At 35.4% G+C, this 26,303-nt stretch overlaps 1 protein-coding gene across 2 annotated transcripts; it reads left to right on the top strand.

Moving 5' to 3' along the window:
- The first annotated feature begins 1,340 nt into the window (after positions 1-1,340).
- On the top strand, positions 1,341-26,303 carry LOC134543072 (complex I assembly factor ACAD9, mitochondrial-like). Of its 2 annotated transcripts, XM_063387828.1 has the most exons (10): positions 1,341-2,138; positions 6,072-6,280; positions 7,590-7,826; positions 9,817-9,942; positions 11,939-12,059; positions 14,862-15,073; positions 19,468-19,636; positions 22,383-22,549; positions 25,206-25,412; positions 26,051-26,303. In XM_063387828.1, exons 1-10 carry the CDS (start codon positions 1,850-1,852, stop codon positions 26,222-26,224), a joined length of 1,911 nt encoding a protein of 636 aa, XP_063243898.1. In that variant the 5' UTR covers positions 1,341-1,849; the 3' UTR covers positions 26,225-26,303. The 2 variants fall into 2 exon arrangements, with proteins under 2 accessions (XP_063243898.1, XP_063243899.1); XM_063387829.1 differs by lacking the exon at positions 25,206-25,412 and having other exon boundaries at positions 1,725-2,138.

Here is a 26,303-nt window from a genome sequence, read left to right as displayed (position 1 = left end):
TGAGTTCAATGCAGACAATGGATGATGTATCTCCGTGGGACGTGCGTCCGCCCGGTCCGCGAGTCGCGCTGTACTCCGTTGTGTCATGGGGTCCGGCCGAGGCTCGGTGTCCCTTGCGCCAGGTTTGACCTCATTACGTTATTTTCCAATTTAACAAGTTAACAAGAGATTTTAAGGGCGCTAAATTCCTACATTAATTATTAAGGCTAAATTAACATTACTCATCCCTTCTACAATTTAGAGTTAGTATGTTTACGAATTATGTTTTTTAAACTATATCTCACACCAGAGACTGTTTGTCTCTTGCCGGACTGCTCCGGTGGGGGGTAATAACAAAACACAAGGGATTGATAATTATGTCACATGAAATACTTAACTAATCAAGGCAGAAGGCTGCCAGTGGAACACTCACACATGTATCGACACATTTTCACACTTGAGTGCTCGGGCAGTCCTACGTCGCACTTTCATTAAGCGAACGTTTAACTTATACGTAATGTTGTTTATATTCTGTGTGTGTTTTATCAAAGTGATCGACTGTAATGTCGGTCTGTTTACTATGGGGCCGGATTCTACCTTGTCTGCCGGTGGCTCGCCTGTCTAGGGTGGGCAATGGCTAGGGGCGCGTTCCGTTAGCGGGGTTGAATACTGGCGGTTGCAGGTCGGGCTTTAGGGTGGCTTTCGGTCGGACGACGTCACTGTCTAAAATTTTGGCCATAACAATTGTATCAATGCTTCCGAGTGCATTGAAACTATTTTATAGGATAGTGCAGAGCCCCATTTATTAAAACGCCTGCTAATATGGTACCTTACTGGGATTCGTTTTGGAAATGTTCTGGAATACAACCTGCGAGTTAGGTTAAATTTATGTCCCAACAAGACAGAACCCGAATTTCTTGGATAACACCCTTAGATTGTGTTTGATCAATGTTTTCATGCATTGTAAATTAGTATGCTGCTTAGTTTTGAATATTCATTTAATTTGTGAAAGTTGCGTATATTCAATAATGTTTATATATATTCTGTAAGGCAAATGTAAATGCCAATAAATTAATTCCAAGCACTCTGCAAAAAAGAATTAATTTGTTCGGCCTTTGGAAAGCATTGGTCATAACGGACATAACACATCAATATTGTGTTTCGGTCTTCTTGGTTTCCTAATACTCCATCCATTATTTTCTGTTTACCTTTTGCATGAGTTTTCTTAATCTTCTATTCTACCATAGAGAACATTTTATGACAAAAATTTGAAATGGCCCAATGTTCTCGGATCAGGGAGATTTGAACCATTTCCCACACCAGCCATGATGCCAGAGAGTTAAATGAACCAATCAGCGATCAGTGTCCGTCATACAACTATATGTGACTGGGAAACCTAGAAATAGTAGGGAAATCTCAAACAAGATTATTAGAATGAGAAGGAGAATGGAAAGGAGAAAAAACTCGATAGTATTGAAAATTATAAGGGAATGGAATATTTTAGTTGAGTGTGTATTTCGCAAAGAGTGTTGTTCAGTTTAGAAGATTAAGAGAGTATTAGAATTAAAAAAGCTTGCCACCGGGCTCGCTGAATACCTTAGAAATGTTTGTGATTGTGGAAGCCCTGATTTGTTACTTATAACTGAAAATATCGTTACAGTTAACGTAACGAGCTTCAATTGTAATTTATTTCACGCTAATTGTAAGATAGTAATTGAATTTTTCAATCTAGTGTCAGGGTGCCAATTCTGGAACGTAGTTTACTGCTTAGCAATCACTGTAGTTATGTTGAAATATCGGAACGTAACGCTGTTTTAGTTTTGGCATGGGTTATAAGTGTTTTTGATGAGGTTAGAAATTTATTTGCAAAATGATGCCGGCGAAGAAGTTACTTCGCCAGAAAGTGCTAAGTACATTGACTCGTACTTCAGTGCGTTATGCAGAAAGTGTGTCATTAGAACCTAGTGTAGAACGAATAAAAACTACAAAGTTTTACCCGAAGAAAAAAATAAATCGAGTTAACAAGCCACCTTTTGCCAAAAATCTTTTTTTGGGTTCTTTTGATTCGGACATTCTAACGTATCCAGAGGTACTTGATGGTGAACAGCTTCAAACTTTAAACGAACATCTTGCTCCTATTGAGCAATACCTTAAACAAGGTAAATGATATAATGGTAAATATCTTACGTCGCGGCTTATCTGCATAGTTAAATTAAAATTACGAAAAATATAATTTTCCAACACTTAAGATGTCCCTGTATTTACAAATACTATTTCATCCATTGAATGTCCATAATGTGCATTCATTTTTATTTATTGATACTGTGATTAAATTTTCACTTGCAATTGAGCTTCCACTTGGTGGAAAGCTTTATATTTCCCCTCTCTTGAGGCTTCATTTTTTGGTCCATTGCATCTCTCCCTTCCAATATTTCTCCCTCAAACCTATTTCGCATCTTTCCTGTTCTCACCGGGATTTAGTGCCTTCCTCTTTCCGTTGGCCTCCACTCCCCCCAGAGCTTCCACTATTCATGATTGAATGATTTCACTTGCAATTGGGTTTTCACTCGTTGGCAAGGAGGCCTCCCTTTTCACTCACTCTTTGCCCCCTACCATTCTCCTCAGATCCTTTGTATCTTTCACCCTTATCATTTATTCATCTAATCCATTCCACTCCCTTCCTGTTCTGTCAAGAAAATTGTTCCTATTCCTTTCCGTTCGCCTCCAGTCACTCTGGAGCTTCCATCTGTGATCTCTCTGCCCTTTATACCCACCTCTGTGTATCCTAGTCCATATCTGCTACCATCCCCCTCCCTCTCCCTTATCACCTTATACAGTCTGACTAACTTTTTCACCCTTCTCCTCCCTTGTAATGCTTCCCACCCTAGCTCCTTAATCATCTTATTCGGACTATGCATTTCCCCTCTACCACTCACCCATCACCCACCTCGCTGCTCTTCGCTGCACCTTCTCCAGCTCCCTTACCTCCGTCACTATGTAAGGGCCCTATACTCCATCACTGTGACCAATGTGGAGTATGTCCTCTCCATTACAGTCCTCTCTACCCCCTGCAGGGTCCTGCCAAGCAGCCTCAGTGCCCTCCCATCTTTACTCACCTCCCATTAAACCTGTTTTGCCCATCCCAGGATATTTTGTAGGATTACACCCAGGTACTTAAACTCTTCGACCTCCCTTATCTCCTGCCCCTTCAACATATACACTTCCCTCGTTACCTTCCTCTTCCTTGTCTTTTCAAAATTCTGTGACATCCCATTCTGCTCCGTCCATTGTTATAGTCTGCTCAAGTCACTTAGCAGATGAACCCCTTCCACCACCACATCATACACTACACAATCATCCGCAAATACTCTCATCCTGGCCTCTATCTCCTCTCCAATATCATTCATCATTATCGTGAACAACAGGGGGACCCAACACACTCCCTTGCAGAACTGACATCACTTCCCCCTCTTCAGACCTTTCCTCACTCACCCTCACCCTGTGCCTTCTATCCCTCAGGATGTCTACACAACTAACCACTCTCTCATCCTCCACCAACATCTCTGCCTTCTCCATTAGCCTCTTGTGAGGTTCTCTAAAAATGCCCTTTCAAAGTCTATGAAAATTGCATCTATCTGCTTCCCCCCATCCACCACTTCCACCAGATCTTCTAGCAACTCAGCCATCTCCTGACTCCATGCTGTCTATTGTCAACCCACCATATTACTGTCCACCAGCCTTTTTGCAGAATTTTTATTAGGAGATTGTAATTAGTGCATCTGAAGAAAAAAAAGTGTATTTTTTTTTACTTCCTGACATATTTACTAATCATTCTACAAAACAGTATTGCAATATTTCTAGTAGTTAACCGGTAAGTAGTTTACTGTTTTATTGTTGGTTTAATTAGCTGAATTTAAAGTAGGCTTTATGATTTTAAATTACTTATTTAAAATACAAATGGATGAAAAGTGGGTAAAATTAGAATGTTGTTGCTTTTCCGTAAATAGATTAAAATTCCAAAAATTTCATTTTTTAACAATAAAGATGTTCCTTTATTTACCTTGAATACAGGATTTCTAAATTTCTACAGGTTTCTGAGAAATTACAGTTTATAGGTTACATGGGGTAGCCTATGCAGAGATGTGGTCGCTGACATTGTGCTTTAGCGTAGTTACTTATCCCGTATTTTGTATTTGGATTTTGCGATGCAGTGAAAGGTAAATAAAAATTTAAAAATATGTGAGTCCCTACTGTGCATCCAAACTCAAACATCAACCTTTGACAGGGATTTTTTAAAGCTATATTGAGGTGCAAAGTGCTGACTTTATCACATGAGTTACCTAAAATATTTTTGGCATATAGGACAGGTTCCAAAATATGTTGGATGTTGGATGCGACCGGCCATTTAAAATCATGCGTGGCGAAAACGGACATCAGTTTCCGTTACCTTTACAACGATTTTTTAAAATGGTGAACACATGGGCAATTAAAAAGGTTATTATTTATTTATTTATTTATTTATTTATTTATTAATAATGTATAAAGGTTATTATTTATTTATTTATTTATTAATTAATAATGTATAAAGGTTATTATTTATTTATTTATTAATGTTCTAACATGCTCACCAACAGCCGAGGTCTTTAGTGGTGGGCACGACTTGTATGTACAAGGGCAACATATAAACAATACAAACAAAATACAAATAAACAAATAAAGTTTAAAATATAAGTATTAAAAATAAACATAAAAATATAAAATGCATAAAACTGAAATTACTAAAATAGTGTTTATATTAATGTTGTATGCAAAATCATTTTATGTGTAAAAATGTAACTATGTTACTATAACTTTAGAAATCACTGAATATTTATTTCATTATGTAAAAAAATATTATTGTGAATTAAATGTGTAGCCTACATGTTAACAAATGTAAAAATGCATAAATATAAAACAAATTCAAAAATTCCATCCAGCACTGTGATGCATTATTTATTTTCAAAATTGAGATTGCTTTTGAAAAGTTTGAAATAGTTCAGACCAAAAATAAACTTGGATAGTGTGACATGATTTAAAACATTTTGGAAGTTATCTGTCCAAATTTATTTGATGAATTCTGGAAGCTATTTCACATTCGATACTACCAAATATTGGATACAAATATTTGACTGTGTGACAGGGCCTTTAGCTTTAGGTCAGCTTTGAGAAGGAATTAGTAGACACTTTGTGCGCTGTGGAAGTTTAACATCTTTTTCCTGTTGGGTGTGTGATGTTTTTACAACTAATGCTACCCAAATATGACATAACAAAAAGAATTCTAAATTTATTGAAAGACTCCTTGATTAAAAAAAAAGTTCAACAAAAAAAGAAGTAATTTAGATCTTACTTAGGCACTCAAATATATATATATATATATATATATTGCTTTCAGTAAGAAAAGAATAATTTCTTTACATATATCTCATGCTCATTAAATTTGTAATGTTAAAATTTCATTTCCCTTATACATATACATCATTTACAAGCTACTCTTTTCACACAGAACCAAACTTTTGTTTATGCCTAGGACAAAAAAGTCTGTAATTGAAGACTAATGGTAAATTTTCTTTAGTGAAATGTGATTTTTTTTTAAAAAATTAATGTATGTTTTGATTCTTGAGGTGAGCATCTTATCAATACTCCAATGGATCAGTGAAAGTGATTAAATATCTTAAAAATAAGGTGCTTGTAATTTACATAATGTTATAGAGAACAGTGACGTAGCCAGGGGGGCGGGGGGTTTAGGGGTTAAAATCCCCTCCCCCCCTTAGCACCAAATCTTTAATTAATTTCCTATTCATCACTCAAACAAATTTCATATTAAAATTAATAAAATTTTTACTGTTACAATATTTAAATTTAAGTACCAAAAACTGCTAAAATAGCACTATTTTACACCTTAAAATCCAACATTTTCCCGGGGGAGGACCCCTGGACCCCCCCGTATTAAAGCGGGGGGGGGGGGGGGGAAGGCATGCTTCTTAACACCCACCATACACAAATCCTGGCTACACCACTGATAGAGAATGCGTGTGTGAATATTGTTTTTGCAGTGGATTCTGCTGCGATTGACAAAGATGCGAGCATCTCCCAGCAGATCCTGGAGCAACTCAAGTCCCTGGACCTGTTCGGGCAGCAGGTGCCGGCCGAGCACGGGGGGCTTGGGCTCTCGGCGACGGAGCGAGCCCGCGTCGGGGAGGTGCTGGCGCGAGAGCCGTCCATTTGCTACACCCTGGCCGCCCACGAGCTGCTGGGCATTCACGTGAGTCGGTTCAGGCCTTGCGCAGTTAGGTAGGCTGGAAGAAACCTCTAATGATCCTTTCTCGTCTCAGCCAAGCTAAGAATGTAGCAAGTCGGAATTAAACATTAAATAGGACAATTTATCACTTTTGTTGATTTCGTTGTTGGAAATCTCATAAGTGCACAAACATAATAAAAAAAAGTTTTCAAACTGGGTTGTATGATGGTCATGAATAGACACCCGGAAATTTCGCGGATTCTTCTGGCCTCAGGATAGAATTCAAAGTTATAGGTGTGTTCGACCCATGTTTACTTTCCCATTGGTTGATTTCTTAGCGAGAACATTTTTATCCTTGTTATTTGGCACTACCTGATTCGCTTACTTCTCTCCCAGCTGGACATCGTTGGCTCACGGTCGTAGAGGGGCGTGTCCAAACAACTGCGTGCCAATCATGAACACAGTGCGAGAGTGTGAAGGTTTGCATTCTAGCGTGCGACTAAATGAATCCGCGAAATTTCCGGGTCTCTAGTCATGAATGTGTTATTAGATAAAAATAAAACCCACCAATAGCGTTACAAAATAAGAAATTGGAAAGTTCCCATCATAATATTGAGTCTTGGGGTCCTCTTCATATCTACTGGTCTTCTCTTCTATATCTGTTATTTGAAAATTTTTTTTTTGTAGGGTCTCTTACGGGAAACTCATATTACAAACATCACAGAGCTACAAATAGTCAAATCTCAATAATGCAAACCTGAAAGGGACTGTATATTTTTGTTACTTGCAATAATGAGGTTTGTATTAACCAACTATTACAATATTTAATCATGATTTTTACGTATACGATTTACAGATACAATTTAAAATAAATGTTAAAACGTGGACACCATATTTTGTACTGTATCACACTTAAAAGGTTTTAGGACAGAAGATTAAAATTTTCAAAACTTATTTCCAAAACGTACAATGAACTAAAGAAATGGCATCATTATTTTAGTTGAAATTTCATAGTGTTTATTTACAATCGTTTTTGGGATATTTGTATTAACCATTCCTTAGTACATGTAATTGTTTATCCTAGGGAAAAAAAACTTTTTTTTTTATAATAACCATACTTTTGTATTAATGAAGGTTTGGTATTAACAGAGTTAAATGAGGTTTCACTGTATATTTCATACAAATTCCAAGCTAGTTATTGTAATTCTGAGTTTAAAGAAGCCGTTAAAGAGTCGGATGGTTTTCCTTCATGTAATAAAATGTTTCAAGATGATGTTGGTGTTGGTTATTCGTTATGTTAAGATATGCCGTGTCTTTCTCACATCATTTCCAGAGCTTGTTGATTGCCGGCACGGAAGAACAGAAGAACCTGTTTCTGCAGCGACTGTCCAGGGGCGAACTGGTCTCTGCATTCTGCTTGGCAGAATCCGTTTTCAGTTCGGACATCTCTTCCATGACGACGCGGGCTGAGTTCGACGCTGGCCAGAACCAGTGGCGTCTCAACGGCAGCAAAGTCTGGGTCGTGAACGGAGGCATCGCTAATCTGTTCGTCGTATTTGCAAAGACTCAGGTCAATCTTTACAACGTTATTCAGTGTAATTCTCACAGTTTTGACTTGCCTCCGCAAACTTGTGTAATCAGTATTTGTGAACAGACTGAAATTCAAATATTGTTTGTGTGCGGAATTTTGTCGGTCAAATTCCTTACTGTATTGTGAATTAATATAATTTGGCCAATTAAAATTTGTTGCTGTAGTAGCTAGACCTAATTGTAATCTTTGGTACAATCTGTTCAAAATTACAGTGGTGGGATATTTTTAAGAGGATGCGTGTATCTTAGAAGATACATATAAACATAATGAGTGTGTGTATTTAGAACCAGTTTCTTGTAACTTAGTGATCATCATTCAGAAACCTGTACATATTAGTGGATGAATTGCTTAGTGACTTGCTTAAGATATTTATAATCCATTGACTTATTTTTACTTTTTAGTTTTTAAAATGTTTCACGCTTCAAAGTTTGAAACAAAACAAATTAATTAAATTCAGTCTATATTTACTAGAAATTTGTTACTATGTACAGTAGAGCACCCCTCAACCGGAATCATTGGTGGGAGGTCTATTCCGGTTATGGGAAAATTCCGGGTAAGTGGAGTTGCGGTAGGGAGGCAAAGAGAAAAGCCATTACATGCTGCACATATTAACTTATATGTATAGCCAAAGTTGTACTGTAAATATTTTCCACAGTTATAAAACCATACAATAAAAAATATGTAGATCTACATACGTACTGTTTTCAAAACGTGCCGGGTCGTAAAACTCCGGGCCGGTTGAATGACCTTCATTTAAGCCAGCTGGCAGGCACGTGTTTCTTATCTCTGTGGGTGGGTGGGTGCGTGCGTGAGCGAAGAGGATTATGAAGAGGGTTCGGGGGAGGTAGTAGGAATACAGCTGCAGTGTTGTGTTACTTCTGTGACGTGCTAGTGATTCACACTTCCGGAGAGTGTATAGTCACTGCCACGCACAGTTTACATTTCACATACACAAGAATAACACTTCAAGCATCTCGTTTAAAAACACAGAGATAGAGAAATACAGGTAAATGTAGACTGTTTAACCATATATTAACGTATAAATATGTAGATAATACATATTTGTACACTAAATTATTGTCTACAAACTGAAAGCATCACACGTTGGAAGTAAATGTTACTTGCTATCACGTGTGTCAGCGTGTATAATGGGAGTCAGTGTACATACTCTCGGGCCGGCCGGAATTTGCCGTTTACTTGACATAGTGAAACAATAAAACTACTTATAGCATAAACATCTTTATAGTAATTCACGTCCGACGCGAAAACTAGTGGTGTATTCACGCAATGCGTGGGAAAGACAGGCTATAATTAGCTCTCTGAAAAGAGATGTACAGTCAGGAAAAACCAAAAACGCCTCGTTCCAGTGCGGAAATGTTTTGGAGTTTTTTTTGTAATGTTTTAATTTTTCGGAAAATTAGCTCCGGATATCGGGAGTTCCGTTTGTGGGAATTACGGTTGAGGGGTGCTCTACTGTAATGCACAGAAAACGAAGTTGGCATTAGATATTTTTTTTATTATTATGGATAAATACTGAATCAACTCATCACTTATTTGAAGTGTTATGCATAACAGTGCACCACTTATAATATCATTCTGTTCTTCCTGAACGTATGACATAATATCTAGGTACTGTGTATGAAAAGAGTAGCATACCCAGAGGAGTAAAGTAAATTTCTATTTGTTATTGACCGACACAATTTGTCCTGCTTTAACTCTGTGCTATGATAATGCACAGGGGTATACATTTTAATTCTTTATGCTTATGTATATCTTCATTGTGCTGTTTTTTTTTGTGGATTGTTTGAAGATGTCAAAATTAACTTTTGCATATTGAATTGCCGCCCTGAAAATGGCCCCAAACTGTTAGAAACATCAGTAGTTCTTGGAGTTGTTCCCATTAGTCAGATTTTAAAACTTTATTTGTCTGATCTAGTTTCATAGAATACTTATTTTTTTTTTTTTTCAGGAGGAAGATCATGTTGGGGAACTTCATGACAAGATAACAGCATTTCTGGTGGAAAAGGAATTTGGTGGTGTGTTTTGCAGTGAACCATACGAGAAGTTGGGGTTGAGAGGTGTCAATACTTGTGAGGTATGTTTGTCAACATTGAAGGTTCTTTATTTTAATAATCAATTGCTGAATGTAGGTTGCAGCACAAGTAGGTAATTGTAAATTTGCTGTGTACTGTGGCAGTTAAAACAAAATTATTTAGTATTATTAATACTTCAACAATTTTTGCACCTGCTTATATTAATGCCGTTGTTAGTTTTATTGTGCGTAATCAAAAAAGTAGTGGTGCACCGATGCGGATACCGATGAATCGTAATCGGCGATTATGGGTACTTACCGATTAATCGTAATCGGCGATTATCTTAACGATTACTTTGCCGATTATCTACGTCCCGGCGTAATTAAGTAGGTTTTTACCGTGTAATATTTTGTTACACATTTTAGGACCTAATACGGTAATATTTGTATATATTACAAAATTCATCTAACTCCGTCATATCAAGATTACAGATATTTCGTTAAGTTTAATAAATCTCATTGCCTGGAACAATAAAAAATACATTTTTCCTACACGTTTATTTACGTTTCGTCTTTTGTTCTGTCTTTTGTTTAGTGGCCTTGTACATTACCTATAGCCAGAGACGTAAAATAGATGGCACGCAATCAAAATACCACAAGCAGTTGCAGTGGATTCTATGAGAATCAATCTTTTTGAGTCGTAGTAGCGGTTCAAAATCGTGGTCCCGATACCTTCTAGAGTTTATCACTGCGTTTTACAAACTCGTTATGGGCGTCTTTGGTAACATTATCCGTTGTGTTTGTATGTGACGTGAAAAGTGAAAAAGTATTTATAATTTTATATATTCAGTCAACATAAATAAAATCACATGTGCTAGAATTGGTTTTCAGTCATTTTTATATAATTATAGTGAGATGGCGAGTAGGGAGAAAAAAAGTGAAGCGTGGAAACATTTTTCTATAAACTCAAGTGAACAAAATATAGCAACATGTTTACATTGTTAAACGGTAATTTCTCGATGCAACCTTATGTGATAGTAGATAATAATGCTAGTTTTCCGCAACAAAAACTTACCCACTGTAAATTACAATTATTAGACTGTAGTTCAAGTTGTTTACAATAACAAATATAAATATAAGTTAATTTAATTTACACTTTGCAATGACTTAATAGTGTATTTTATATATTTTTATACTGTTATTATAACTGTATTCTCAATTTTACCTAATCTTGTTATTAAATTCACATGGGAATAAAAAATTTTGTGTGCATTATTACACTTAAAAAAATTTGTTCATTATAATCGGTAACTGAATCGGTATCTGCCGATTATTGCTCTCATAATCGGTAATCAAATCGGTAATCGGTAAAGTCATATCGGTGCACCACTACAAAAAAGTTTATAAACTGAATTTTATTTGATTGGGTTTTACATTGCACAGCTATGCACAGATATTAAAAGGTGTTAAGGCATCATGACCTCTAAGATAATAGTGGACTCCGATCACTTGGATGCAGCCACCGTGTTCATAAATTCAAGTTGTGTTAAGATGTTGGAATCAAACATATGAGGCCACGACCCTCGCAACATGAGCGTGATGCATAAGCGACCATTACCACTGAGAACCCTTATAAACGGAAATTATTGAAAAATTGCTGTTGTGAATAACGCCTGATCATTAAATACAACCATGTATTTAAAGTTTTGATAAATAACACATTACAGATTGTAAAAACATTTTTATGTGTAAATTTTAAGTGTTTGTACAATCTAGAGTGAAATCCAATCAGGAATATTGCAAGTAGTGAAACTGTCTTATCTGTAATCTCTTAAATCAGTAATCTAATCACTAACTTGGCTGAGGTTTCTTTCCTTCTAATATTTTAATGATTGTATGGAATGCAATTCAAATATTTAGTGAAAGGTGTTGCTACTGCGTATGTTCAGTACAGATGATTTTACTGCATATGTTGAGTACAGATGAATTTTTCAAGCCAGCATGGTTTTTTGGTTTATGCCATGGTGTTATTGCAATACTAAGGTACTTTTGCTGGCAGGTCCACTTCAAAGATACTCCAGTTCCGGCGTCCCACGTTCTGGGCACTGTTCACAACGGTGCGACGATAGCACTGGACGTCGTCAATGGTGCTCGGTATGTCACAGGCACCATGTCATCGGGTACGTCCTTGTGGTTACCAAACAGTTATTTATTATCTTCACTGCTACCTTAGAGTACAAGTACACTTTGTTGTGCCTTCATCATCTGTTTCCCGGTCTCCTTCACTTACTTAATCATAAGTTCGTGGAAGAAAAATTTGTTAAAAGATATTGAAAGTCAATTTTATCTAAGTCAAGTCATATTCACAGACTTGCTAATGAAAGTGCTTGTGAAAGCAATTTGAATAAAACATTTTTGGTGTTAAGATTCTTGTTATTATTTGAAAAGAGCATAGCTATGAGTATTCCTGATTGCAAACAATATGTGTTGAAGGCCTGGTCTGAAAGAACATGTTGATAATTCATGTTGTTGTCATTACTATTAATTTAGTGTTATTTCTGTAAATTTATTGTGACAGCTCTTTTACATTTGTTGTTTGGTAGCAAAACTCATCAACAGTTACCATATTTATACAATAATAAAAAGACTCCAAACTTTTGGATTATGAGTTTATGAAAAAACTTATGGATTGGAAATTGCAATTCAAGTACATAGCACTTGATAATTATTTCAATTTTACATTTATTACACATTTACTAGATACTTTCTGGTGCCAATTTCAGCAGTAGAGTGATAAGTGATACATGGTCTCTTTTGAAACACCAAGCTGCAGTTAGAAACAAATGGTTTTTTATGACTATAGTTCAAAGAGCAAAGAATGTGGTAATATGTTGTGATCATCTAGGGCAAAGAGGAGGGGTAGGCTGTGTAAATGACAAAATTCTCCCCAATATTAATTTTTTACAGATGGAAATGCTCCGTGGTCACTTATAAACACATGATATGACCAAAGGAAGCTATCCGTCCTTGGGATGAGTAAAAGTTCACTATTACCCCATCATAGGGAATACACATGTAAAATTATAGTTATAAAAATAACATTTAAATTAAATAAACTGCTGAAAATCACACACAATAGTATCCTGGCCAAACTGATGAAAATTAGTAAAAACTAAAAACATAGAACAATAACTTTTATAACATACTAAATAAAAATAATGGGCAAAAATATTAAGAATACAAGTATGAAAAACTAGGTCACTATGACCTTGGATTATATAATCAGCTGATATACTGCAATGCCAGTAAGTCTGTATAATAGTGAATAGTGCTACCTGATGTTGGTACCATTAGTGCCTGTCAGTATTTACAGTTTTACTAAAAATTTCTCTACCACATCAGTACATAATACAGTGAAAGGTATTTGGTTTGGGACCTTGTTTATCTGGGATTAGCAATTTTTCCAGATCACAAAAATCAATATAATTTCAACAGAAATACCAAATGTGAAATGTAATCCTCTAGAAAACAGGAAACAGGAAACACCATACTGAAATGAAGCAGTGTAACGATAAACTCTGAGCAAACTGAGAACGCAGTCAGTGCTGTAATGCGACTTGGCAGCCAAGGTTAACAGACAGAATCCACCCGAAAAAAATCTAATGACATATCGGAGACCTTTCACCATAGTTCCCAAGTCGAAATAGAGCTAAAAACTCGTAATAAAATAATTCTTACAAAAGTATGTAAATTATTTGGTTTCTCTATACCAAGGATCAGTTTAATTAATAAGTGTCTCAGAAGTATGATGTTATGCTCCTTGGCAGGCTATTCAAAAAGTGGAGGTTTTAGTGGTTTTTTTACTGCACCACATTGTAAAAATAACAAAGCATGGAAGAGAATGTTTAAAATTTCTAACATCCTACTGTATAGCAATAGTACAGCTTTAGCTAGTTATGTGTTAGTAAAGAGTATAGGAAAAGGAAGAGTATCACTAGTAACATCAGTTACATCTGATGTTAATAAAGATGAAAATGTATTTAATGCCTGAACTAAGACATTGCACGAATAATCTCAGCCAACAGGTAATCTTGATGTTTGGACTGAGAATTATCAAATAATTGTACCTGTGATAATGATAATATGTTCATGTAAATTTTACTAAGACATATTTCATTGAATGGATAATGATATAACTTACATTTATCAGGAATCAGCTACTATAAATAATCATTGGTCCATATTAATGTTTTTGAAGACTGAGCAAAGCTAGGGGGCCAGATATTTATTCCTGATAAAAGCAGTGTCTATTTTGAATGCACCATATCTACCAATAGTGAGATTTTGGTTAGATAAGTAACACATGCATTGTTACCCATAAATGGTAATACTGGCACATAAAAATTGCTTGTATTTGTTCTGTTCCATAATCAATACAACAAGAATACACTATTAGTAATTTCCTATCATATTAATCTGATTTAAGGTGTCACTATATTGAATGTGCATGATGTAGTTTATATAAGTTATAGTTATAGTAATCAAATTTACATGTTTCCTGTGGTTAATGTTCACTCAGTCAACATAGTAAAAAAAAAGTGCTCATTGATCCATAAAAATAACAAAAGTACACCAATATAGGTATGGATATGTGTAGTAATATGAAGTTATGCATATGTAAAAATAAAAATTTAAAAGCTTATACATATAGAGTATTTCCTAGCCATAGAGGCATTATTGTAAGACTGAAAGACATAGGTATCTTTGTCAAAGATAGCTAAATGATTTTCACTCAATAGTGTTAAAGAACTTGTGGCAAATGTGCTAATGACTGTACGTGCACAGAGTATATTATTTTAGTGACTAGTAAATATTTTCTCTTAAAGCTAGTTATCGTATTATGGTTCGCAAATACATGATGTAATTTTGAAATTTCTAAAAATAATTTTGATCAAATTGAACTAAATGTATTTTCATTGTAGAAATTTTGAAGAGGCTTGTCACCTGGACAACAGAGTACATCATTGGAAGGAATGAATTCGGCAAACCAGTTAAAGACTTTGAGTTGATTCAGGAAAAACTTGCGAAAGTGGTGCTTAAGACATACGCGGTTGAGAGTATGATCTACCTTACTACGTCCATCATAGATACGTATGAAGATCCAGATTTCTCTATGGAGGCAGCTATGTTGAAGGTAATATAAAGTGCATTGGAGTTGAAAAACCTTTTTGCCTGAGAGAGATATAGGGAGGGAATATGGATGAGTTAGAGGGTTAATTACGGAATGCTTTCCAGCAAGTGAGAATTAATTATCTGACCGGTATAACTATTAAAAAACAAAAAGCTACCTGAAATTTGTTGTAATCTTTAACATTACTAGTACAGTGTCCTCGGATCCTAAATACTTTGTACTCTCTTTCAGGCCACATCTAGTCTCATGTTTTAACTTTTAACTGTAATTGCCAACCAATGCAAACCGATTGCAGCTGAATCATTGTAATACTGTTATAAAGTATTTGAAGATTTTTCACAGTGCCAAGAAAGTTGTCCAAGTGATGTGTTCAAATAACTAAAGCTGGAAATTTGCATATAAATTAAATACAATTTTTTTAATGTTTACAGCAAACTTACACATTTTTTTAATACATAGAGTAGTGAAACCTCATTACAAAGTATCTCACTTAAAAGAATTTCTCACTTTAAAGTATAATTTTAATGGTCTCTACAAGAAGTTTAAAATTTAATAACAACTCGATTATTTAATTAATACGTACCTTAAAAAAAAAAAAAAAAAAAAACCGAAACATTGTATGAGATTTTACTGTAGAAGATTTGGATTGTTTCAAACAGTTACAGTAGAACCCTGTTATAATGTTCCTGCATATAATGTTTTCCTGCTTATAATGTCATATTTTTAAAGTCCCAATATTTCCCCCATAAGGACAATGTATTTATTACCTGCATATAACGTTCATAAATAGTGTAATTTCGTGCTTATAATGTTTGCTTTCTAACATTCAATAAATGGGGAAAAAATGTTTTAAAACCAAATTATTCCAACACTTATGATAAAAAGTTTCCTTTATGTATGTTTATGTTTACAATCACTGCCATACAATACATGAAGTTTGTTAAAATACAATTTTATGCAATATACTGAAGGTACACAATGTTCATAGTTAAGTGTCAGTTGGCACCCTTAGTCAACTCTTCTCTTCCTTGCCATTCCAGTGGGTATTCAGATGCACGTACATAGTCCTACGATATTTACATTGCCAACCATTGAGCGAGGGCATAACTAAAAGTATTTTCTATTGCTTACAAATAATTTTTTTTTATTCATACGTAGGAATCCCAAAATTAAATATTTTCAGGTGGCGAAGGAGTAGACGTTCTCACTCTTAATGTTGTCATCATGAATCGTGAGACAATTTTACAAAAAATGTGACAGTGTATCTTTAAAGACAAACAAAAATTAACAAGGGAACAAGACGAAGTTGAAAAATTGTCTTGTTTCAGAAAATTCATGTATCAAGTATACTATCTTTGGTTTTAACATTAAAGTTGTTTACATAGCTTGGTGAGTCCATTGGTACAAAGCTCGAACATTGTTAAGTGCTAAATTGAGATTTCCTGCTTATAACGTTTTCCTGCTTATGTTTTTTTCTTGTGCTCCCTTGAAAAATATTATAACAGGGTTCACTGTAGTTCTTTTCCACTACACTCTGCTATTACTGGATGTTCTTTATAAAATTTTTTTGTCTGTCTTCTAGCTTAGCATTGTACTGCCTTATTAATATTTGTCTGTTATTTGTCTTCACTAGTCTCAACAAGCTTATTGTTACTTTTCTTGTATTTCTGTAGTTCCTTTCTGCACATCCATTTCTTCATATGTATCTCCTGCAGTAATGAGTTTTATTCACTTAGAGCAATGTTTTGTATCGTCATTAGGGGTGTGCAAATACTCGAAATTGCAAATATTCGTGCGAATCAAATATTTGATTCGATTCACATTCGAAACCAAATTAGGTATTTGAAAATTTCAAATATTCAAAAGTTTTCGAATGTATTAGAATATTACTTTTGTTTGACAAAAGTGTGATACAATAATATGTTGAACCTCGAGAAATCATTTTCCCGAGAGACTTAATTGAAGAAAAAAAAACTGTAAGTGGACCTTTACTTACATCAAATTTTAGGTTAGGTAAATGGGCATACTGAGAACAGTTAAAGCCAATGTAGCGAAAAAATTATCATAAATGCTTACGATTTTACTGCAAACTTTACGTGATGTGTAGCATAATTAAATTATTATATCCAGTTGTTCTTAGCACAATTTTTTGGCGAGCCATGTGCCATATAAAAGTGTAAAACTATTTAAAACAATGCCAGCGCATCAGCTTTCAATAATAACCTTTAAAAAATAATGCACACATACTCTTTGGTCACCATTCTATTAATTTTACTAATAAAAATCTAGAGAATTTTTTTAACGATAGAAAAGTAAACACAGCTGCCATCATGGCTACAGCAAAAAAGAAAACGTATCCGTTTATGGTTATGGCCATCAGAGCGGCCCATGGCCAGAGAATTGTGTTTCTAGAATTGCTCCAGCGCAATCGCTTTTTAAACTACCAAAAAAGTTACGTAAATAATTAGATAAAATTAAAAAATTGGTTGTCTTTAAAGTCGGTTTACGGACGATAGTTTAACGTGACGTCATAACAAAACATTGATGAAATGATTGATCCAGAAGAAAAAGAAATATCATATTCGGCCTGAGACTGAGCCGTAATAGGTTTTTGCAACCAAACCATTTAGGCATTAAAAATATTATATTCTTTGAGGAAGAATTTTTTTTTAATTTTTCAATCTTTTGCATGATAAAATCTACCTCTGCATACTTTTATGAATAAAATTTAATCATTTTTATTGAATTATCACTATTTTGTATGGATACAAAGGAATGAAATTAAATGTGCAATTGAATTAATAAATTTACTTTTATTTGCATTCATTAATTCAAATATATTTATTACTTTTGAAATGTTGCGTGCGCCATATTTATTTTTACAAGTACAAAAAAAATTTCACAGCTGCCGGGTTTCGAACCGACAACCTTTAGGTTAAGAGTTAGGTACGCTAACCACACGCCCACGAGGCGTTCACGGTAGGGGTATAATATTAACACGATTTTATAACAAATACGCATCCCAAATACACCAAACTTATTTATAATGTGTTACAATATTTTTTAAAACATTGTGCAAAAGATCCTGGGTGTAATTTGAATTATTGTGTGTAACTGTAAAACACCATTGTTGGTTCAAAACGTATTTGAATTTTCAACATTACTTTTAAATAACCGTACCGATTGTGCTGAAAATCGGTGGACGATCGTTATATTACATAATATTAATAATTCAAACAACGAAAATATGATTGAAAACTCAAATCGATGGTTGTTCCAATCGAGTGGAAGAGAGATGCCACGCATGCGTACAATAAGCATGAAGAGAGATGCCATGCATGCGTACAATAAGCATGAAGAGAGATGCCACGCATGCGTACAATGAGCAAACAGAACACATCCGTAGTGGGACATCTGTAGTGAGACACTTTTTCGTGCGTGCAGCCGGCGTTCATCGATTTATTAGACGTCACATCAAAAGACACTATAAACAAAATTCATTAAAAATTATTTTGCCTTGACAAGTCTGATTTCAAAAGACTCTTGAGAACGGAATATTGACCGTGATTACGAGCAGTTGTAATAAACAACTCTTCGATTTATTGATTGGTAGTTGCTTGACTATTTATTGCGGAAAATAAAACTGATACATCGAAGATCTGTTTACTTTCATAAACTTTTTTTGCCGTTTTTAATTTTCAGAAGAAGAAGTGAAGTTCAGAACGTTGTTTTTCTGCTTCTGGGAACATTGTCACTTCCAAGAGGCAATGCCTGGATCCAGAAAATGTAAAGGAATTGGTATTTTTGCACTGCAATTTACGTAATGTTGATGGCAAGGTGTAGGCTAGGCTTTTGATGAAGACATTTCTGTATCACTGATTGTGTTTTATTACTAAACCATTAGAAGAGACATAAAAATTTACATGTTACTTGAGTAATAAAAATGTAAATAAAGCTAAAGAACATTACTCTTTTAAAGAACAATTTATAATATGCCAAATTTTGACTGTAATTTTTCAGATTTATACTTAGAACTTAATTAGAAAATATTCGCATATTATTCGCTATTCGCAAATATTTGATTCACATTTGATTTGCATTGAAAAAGTCACATTCGCACAGCCCCAATCGTCATATTCATGCTGTTGACCTTTTCACTTTTTTATCTGTTAGGAAATAATGACATAAAGATGTTCGCTGGAAAACTGTGCAGAAATGAAATTTACTGGTAATTTATTGATGAGCTTTAAGGTATTCCATGTAATTTTATATAATTTTTTTTCTAAATTCATTATGCACTGTTACCCACCAGCAAGATAATTAATCTAGATGTTGGTGAAGCTTTGTTGATATCTTTATTTCAATAATCATACAAGTTACAAATGTGTCTGTTTCAGGTATTTAGCAGTGAAAGCTGTTTTCAAGGTGTAAGCGATTGTCTTCAGTTGCTGGGTGGACGGGGGTACTTGAAAGAATATCCTTATGAACGCTTCCTCAGGGACTCGAGTATGTTTTCAGTCCTAGATGGCGAAAATACCATTTTGAAGATGTTCATTGCTTTAAAAGGTACTAAATTGTTATTTCATTATCGTTGGTAAAAAAAAATTCTATTATATACTTATGTTAATAATTACTTTATGTTTTAATGGTGGACAGAGTTGTTTGACATGACTTTCCTACTAACACTGAAACTTTAGTGCACTGTTTTATTATTTATTTCATTACAGTGCATAATGGTTTGGTTATTAGGTTTTTCTGTTAATAATAGGAGTGATAATAGTAATATTTTTCCTTTGCGAAAATCAAATGAGAGATAGAAAACTTTAATGATAATGGAACAAAAACAAAAATTATTTGTTAACAAAAACTAAAATCTTTAAGGTACACCTCTAATTTGTGAAAATTAATTTTTTATGTAATATGAAATATAAAATATATAATATTTGATTTATACAGAATATACACTACTTTGCATTGATAGTATTGATATTAATACAGCAATTTTTTTTCCCAATAAAAATTAAACAGTGTGTCTATAGACCACTAAAGCAGGGGAATAGTAATGAAACTGAAGGATTGGGAATGAAAGTCATGATAAAGTCCTGAAATAAACATCAATGATGCTGGAAGTTGCAAAACATAAATTTCCAGCAGCTTTACTATAGTTTATACATTGTCGTAAATTAAACATAAACAGTAGTTGGTGTGGAAATATTTCTGTAAAAGAGACATTCCCACAAATAATAGATATATTTTGGATTATTATTTGCTAATTATATAGAATATACATGATTAAATTATGACGTAAAATTTAAACCTATAATTAAAATACAACTCAGTCCTTATGAAAGTACATTCAAACTAGAGCGGAGCCAATACGGATTTCTGATTGATTAAGTGGCCAATATTTTTGTCTTACCGATCGTCACTATCAAAAATATGCTCGTCAATATTTCATGCCGATCACGATCAGCTACCATATTTACCCGAAGAAGGGTCGCTCTGCGTATGGGTTTCATCTATGGTTTTAGACATAAAAAAAACCTAGCATTTTCACCATAAGGATTGCCCTCAAATATGGGTCACACCACATATCTTTCTTCAGTAGAGTTCCGTAGATACAAGTGAAGCACTGGTGGTGCAAAGATTGTGGAAGGTGCCAGTCAATAAGTCAGCTGTTTTACCTCTGAGAAGCCCACGCTCACCCCTTTCGCTGCAGACTGCACCTCTTGTCACCACTGAGCTTGTTCGGACAACTTACACGATTTGGAGCAACTAATATAAAGTCCAACTAGAACGTAATGATATTTTAATTAATTAAACTAAGAATAAGCACGTACACATCAGGTAATAATTACTAGCCCCAGACAAACTCGAGGCCTTGCCTCAAGATTAACGAAAAGTAACATTATTTAACATGTGAGGTTTATCACTTTTTAGTTAAAGTCAATTTGTGTTTTGATTTGTTGTATTTTATAATCAGGATCATACTGACAGGTCTGAAAACTGTCAACATTCACATCACGTTGTGCCGTCTTCACTGTTTTACAGACAAGACACGTATTTATCCATATCAGTGTGCTGACAGTTTTAATAAATTTGATTATCTTCCTGTAAAATGCAAACATGTCTGTCGCTAAAATGAAAATCTGAGATTTCGATACACATTTAGCAGTTCTCATAAATGCCTAGTATGTTAGGAACAAAAATTAAATTTATTTTGGGGCCCTTGTTTAATGTGTACTAATCAGAACAAGACATATATTAGTAATTGGATTTGTTGGGTATTACAAGATTTTTTTATGGTAGCATTATGTAATACTTACATTACATTTGTTTAAATGTATAAAAGTAGTAGTTCCATACTTGATTGTAAAATCTACAATTGTACACATTCATATCTGTCATTTCAAATCGTAAATAAGGATAATATTTTAACAAACAGTAAAGTCATTTTTATTAAATCTCCAAGAGCATTTACCATTGTGAAAATTCCTGATACTTAAAATGTTGGTACACTGACTTTGAAAACCACCCTTCGCCTCTTGTCTCAACAATGAATGATATTTAGGTGTGTTGCTTAAGGGTACTTGCTGAATGCATATTATGAGAAGAGATCCCGAAAGTGTTCCGTTTGCCAACTGCACCCCAGTCCTTCCACTATTCAACAAGCTACACCTACACTATAGTTCATCTCTCACAAGTTACTATCCCATGTTCACAGCCACAGTCCAGAAAACTTAAGTACCACTTAGGGACTGGCAAAGAAGAATTGTGCCGAAATGCCCCACGAAAACTAATTAAGAAATTGTGCTAGGATTTTTCGATGAAGTAGAATAAATAAATTTTTTTAATTATGTATTATCATTATACACATTATAACTCTAATCATGATATAAAATTTTTATATTGATGTAGAGGTTTTCACAGCAAAAGATTTTAATGCTACTTTTATTAGTTAATAAATACTTAAGTTAGATGGGGAAAAAATTATGTTGCCTTGGTTTGTGTTTTGCTATTTAATTATGGGTATGAGTTTGTACAGCAAGTATTAGTTTTTTTTTTTTTTTTTTTTCAAAATATGTAATACACATACAAAAATATTTCAAGAACTAAATTATAAAATATTTACTGCAGCAGTTGTGTTAGTATGATTTAAAAGTGGAATATATTTTGCCTTCAATTTTATAAAAGTTCAATAAATGTCATGATTTAAACATTTAAGATTTTGGCCAAGTTATCTGCTAATTAACATAGCAAGTGGTAAGAACAATGTAAGTACCAGTAATTCTTTCATTGTAAATAATTGCAGGTCTCCAACATGCTGGTGTTCACATCGCTGAAAAAGTCAGGAACATGCGAAATCCTTTGTTCCATCCTGGTTTGATTTTCCGCACAATGTGGGAGCAACGAAACCAAGTTAAGGACAATCCTAAGTTGAATCTGGGACTAGATGGAAATCTTCATCCAACACTACAGGTAAAGTACATCATAATTAATACTTAGTTTGTTTTGTATTAAAACATAATGTGATAATTTACTAAGTCTTTTACCATATTCATTTACAGTAAAACCTTTTTGTTGCGACCCCATTTATTGCGACCACCTGTCTATTACAACCCAATTTCGAGGAACCGTGAAAAAATTGCCGAAAATCCGAAGAAAATCGGACAGAAAATAAGTTTCTTGTGGTGAGTAGCATGTTACTGCGTTTCTCTTGCCGAGTGCCGACTTGTTTTAACTGCCGCAGCGATGTTTATTTTGACAGCTCAAGCAATTATCTTTTCCCGTAGGTTGATAGAAAAAGGTCGCTTCATCCAGCATAAAAAAAAAAAAAAGCTACGCCACTTATTCCCCACGCAGGAAACACACTGGCTGCCGTCTGTCTCCCCCGCATTTATCTTTCTTCTAACATTCCACGTCTCACCTTTCGCTCGAGCAATAACGAAGCGACCCCGCATTTTGCCGTTTTATGCTTTGTTTGGTGACAGCAGCTTGATTTTATTCGGTATATTCCTTTTCATAGGACCCTTGCTATTAAAATAGATTTACAGGAGAATCCCGCCGATGCGACCCCCCTCTGATGCATCCATTCCGTTTATACGACCGATTTTTGAGGAACCGTGAAAAATTTTGAGCAGAGAAAGTCGAAAATTTGAGTAAAATCGGCTGAAAAACAAGTCTGTTACACTTTCTTGGGCGCTGTGTGTTCACATTTATCTTGGCGAGCGCTGTACTGTAAGCAGGCAGGCATACAAAAGACGGCTAAAAATAGATACCACCCCTCTAGACATTCCACGCTAGCCAATACCGCTAAACTGCGCACATCACCTGATAGCATCTGCGCGCGTCTATTGCCGTCCCTGTCCCGTGCGGAAGTATTAGGTGCTTCAAGTGTGCGTGAGAGATAAGATAAAGAAGGTGAAGAGAGAGCGAGCCCTGTCAGCAAGTGTGTGTGGGAGGGGGAGACAGAGATAAAAGAGAGCGAGCCCTGCAGCAAGCAAAAGTAGTGAAGGTCGACATTTACAGTCACACTCTCGCTAGCTAACGATGCTGCTGGTCGCCAGCCCCCCACCCCCCCTATTTTCACTCTTTCTTTCTTTCTCTCTCACACACACACACGCGCTTACCCTACTTCTCGCATTCCTGCATGTCAGCCCGACGGACCAGAGCGATAAGCGCCGCCAGACCACCCGTTGTCACGGGACGCAACCTTTCAAACGCCACACTAATACAGCCCGCAAGAGACATAATAAACCTTTAATAAAAAGTTATAATTTCAACACTAAATCGTCTGTTTTTTTTTCTATACAAAGATGGCGAAAATGGACAAGCTGCACCCTGTTGAAATTTTTTTTTTTTTTCTCGGCAACGGGAACTCCAATATTGCTTTCTAGGGTGTAATTTTTTCGGGAGACATCGTGCTATTTAAATACTGTAATATTAATTTAAAAGTTGTCATTTTTACACCATAGACTATTTGAATATGAAGTCTATACGAACAAAGGCGATTTTTTATGTATTTGGGGGGGGGGGGGGGGTGGAGGGTAAAAATTGGCCCGAATTCTCTATTGCGACCATTCCGTTTATCAGTCCGTTTTTCCAGAAACCGTGAGGGGTCGCATCAGCGGGATTCTACGTATATTTAAGTTTGAAAGCTTGTAAATTCCTTGCCAGAAATGACTGAACTCGAACTTGGTGTGAAAAGTGACATATTTTGACCCCTCCCTCACCGCTTTAATACACCATTCATAATAGCCCAATTTTACGGGAGAAGGGAGGGTGAAATGAGCATTTTCTCACTGAAGGTTTTTCAAAGGGGAGGGAAGTTGGGGTGTTATAAGGGAGGACACTAGATGGTTTGTGTGTCTGGGAGGGATGAGCTAGCCTTGAAGAATGTTACCGAGGGGAGGGAGGGGTGAGCTTATGCGTCATGAAGTCGCTGCCGCCAGCCAGGCGAGCTTCGTGTGCGCCCACTTGCGTTGCAGAACCTGTGTGTTAAAATTAACAGATTTTAATGATCTTTCATTTTGTTTTTTTATTTTTATTTTCTGATTTTCACATTTTGGTCAAAATGTCCACTTTTTGATGGTTCCCGAGAATGTATTCGTAAAATCACTGCTTCGTTAAATCCGGGGTTCGTGACATCGGGGTTCTAGTGTATTTAACTACGGCAAGCAGAAAACGTACATGTAAACTAACCAGTAAAAATAAACTGTCTTTTGACATATTTTCTTTAGAGGTGGCCTGTAGGGCGAGGGACTTGTCATGAAGGTTGAAGTGGGTTTAAAGCAAAGCCGTCTAGCATTGTTGACAGCATCCTGCCATTGTACGGCTGGTTCCTTAGTGAGTAGCGGTTTGGGATTGGGGGGGGGGGGGGGGGGGGGGGGGGGGGGGTTGAAATGAACTGAAAATTTCGGAAAAAATCTATTACGACCCTATTCCTGGGAACCGTGAGGGGTCGTTTCAGAGAGGTTTGACTGTATTAAACATTCATTAATAAAACATACAGATGGTAATTAGTAAGAAATTTGCTTCAACGTTAAGCTAATGTAGCTGTACAAGTTTCAGTAATGCACATTTGGATTATGTATTTTTCTTATGTGTGTCCCATAAATATCATATCTTGTTCTAGATGCCTTCACAGATGCTGGAGTATTGTGTGCTGCGATTAAAATATGGTACTGAAATATCACTGACCCGTCATGGAGCAAATATAGATTCGTATCACATGAATTTGAGGAGGTTAGCAGAGGTAGCAATCGATATATTCGCCATGACGGCTGTCCTAGGCCGGGCCTCACGTTCCTACTGCATAGGACTACAAGACAGCGAAGATGAGGTAGGCTAACGATGTGCACTGCATACTAGTATTGTATCTCTAACCAGATTTTCTGCATTGTAACCTTGCAAAGCAAAACTGACCGTACCTTTATGAAAGTAAAAATGGAAGTCACTGACAACCCCATAGGCAGATGTGACAGGTAGTAATTAGTTTATGATCTTATTTACCTAATACTGTACTGTTAGCATTGCAATTATGCAGCAAAACTAAGTTGAATTTATAGCTTAAAGCATATTTGCTGCACACTGTTTAGAATGAAAAGTTTTTTTTCCAATTTATAGCTTTCCCCCCCCCTCCCCCCCCCCCCCTCATAAATCCAATGTAATAATCTCTGAGCACATTATCAATTAATCATTGTCCTTTAATGCTCTGTATCTCATTTACCAAACATAACATCTGTAGAGAGGTACAGTTTTTATCTCCAAAACCTTTGGTAAATGTATAACATCTCTATGTTTTTTTAATGGCTAAGTTCAAAGATTGGAAAGTGAAACAGTTTAGCCATTGACTCCATTGTAATACTGTTAACATACTCCTTACGTTGTGATTTTGTGACCCAATGTTCAAATATTTTATTTTGTTAGTGTACACTTTCATGTTTGGACTTAGGAACACTAAACTTTGTTCTCTTACAGATAATGATGGCTGCTGTTTTTTGCTCTGAGGCATACAAAAGAGTGAAAAGCACCATAAAAGCTTTGGAGGATTCACCAATACTAACACATGACACAAACTATAAACAGTTAGCAGAGAAAGTGTTCAAAAGACATGGTTACTTTGCACAGCATCCACTGGCGAAAAATTTCTAGACTGCTGGATAGTCCACCTTATTACAGCAGTGGAACACCGCTTGTATATTTTACCATGCCAATAAATGATTGACTGTTA

The sequence above is a fragment of the Bacillus rossius genome (genome assembly GCF_032445375.1).
Source record: "Bacillus rossius redtenbacheri isolate Brsri chromosome 9 unlocalized genomic scaffold, Brsri_v3 Brsri_v3_scf9_2, whole genome shotgun sequence".
NCBI classification, from domain to species: domain Eukaryota; kingdom Metazoa; phylum Arthropoda; class Insecta; order Phasmatodea; family Bacillidae; genus Bacillus; species Bacillus rossius.
The sequence above is the reverse complement of the archived record's forward strand: the minus strand, read 5'-3'. Positions and strand labels throughout refer to the sequence as shown.

Bases quoted from the DNA above. Each gene is read 5' to 3' on its own strand.
- LOC134543072 (XM_063387828.1), top strand. From the start codon at position 1,850: ATGATGCCGGCGAAGAAGTTACTTCGCCAGAAAGTGCTAAGTACATTG. The intron at 9,943-11,938 runs GTATGTTTGTCA...TTTTGCTGGCAG, and splicing joins GAGGTGTCAATACTTGTGAG to GTCCACTTCAAAGATACTCC. The intron at 15,074-19,467 runs GTAATATAAAGT...TGTCTGTTTCAG, and splicing joins TGGAGGCAGCTATGTTGAAG to GTATTTAGCAGTGAAAGCTG.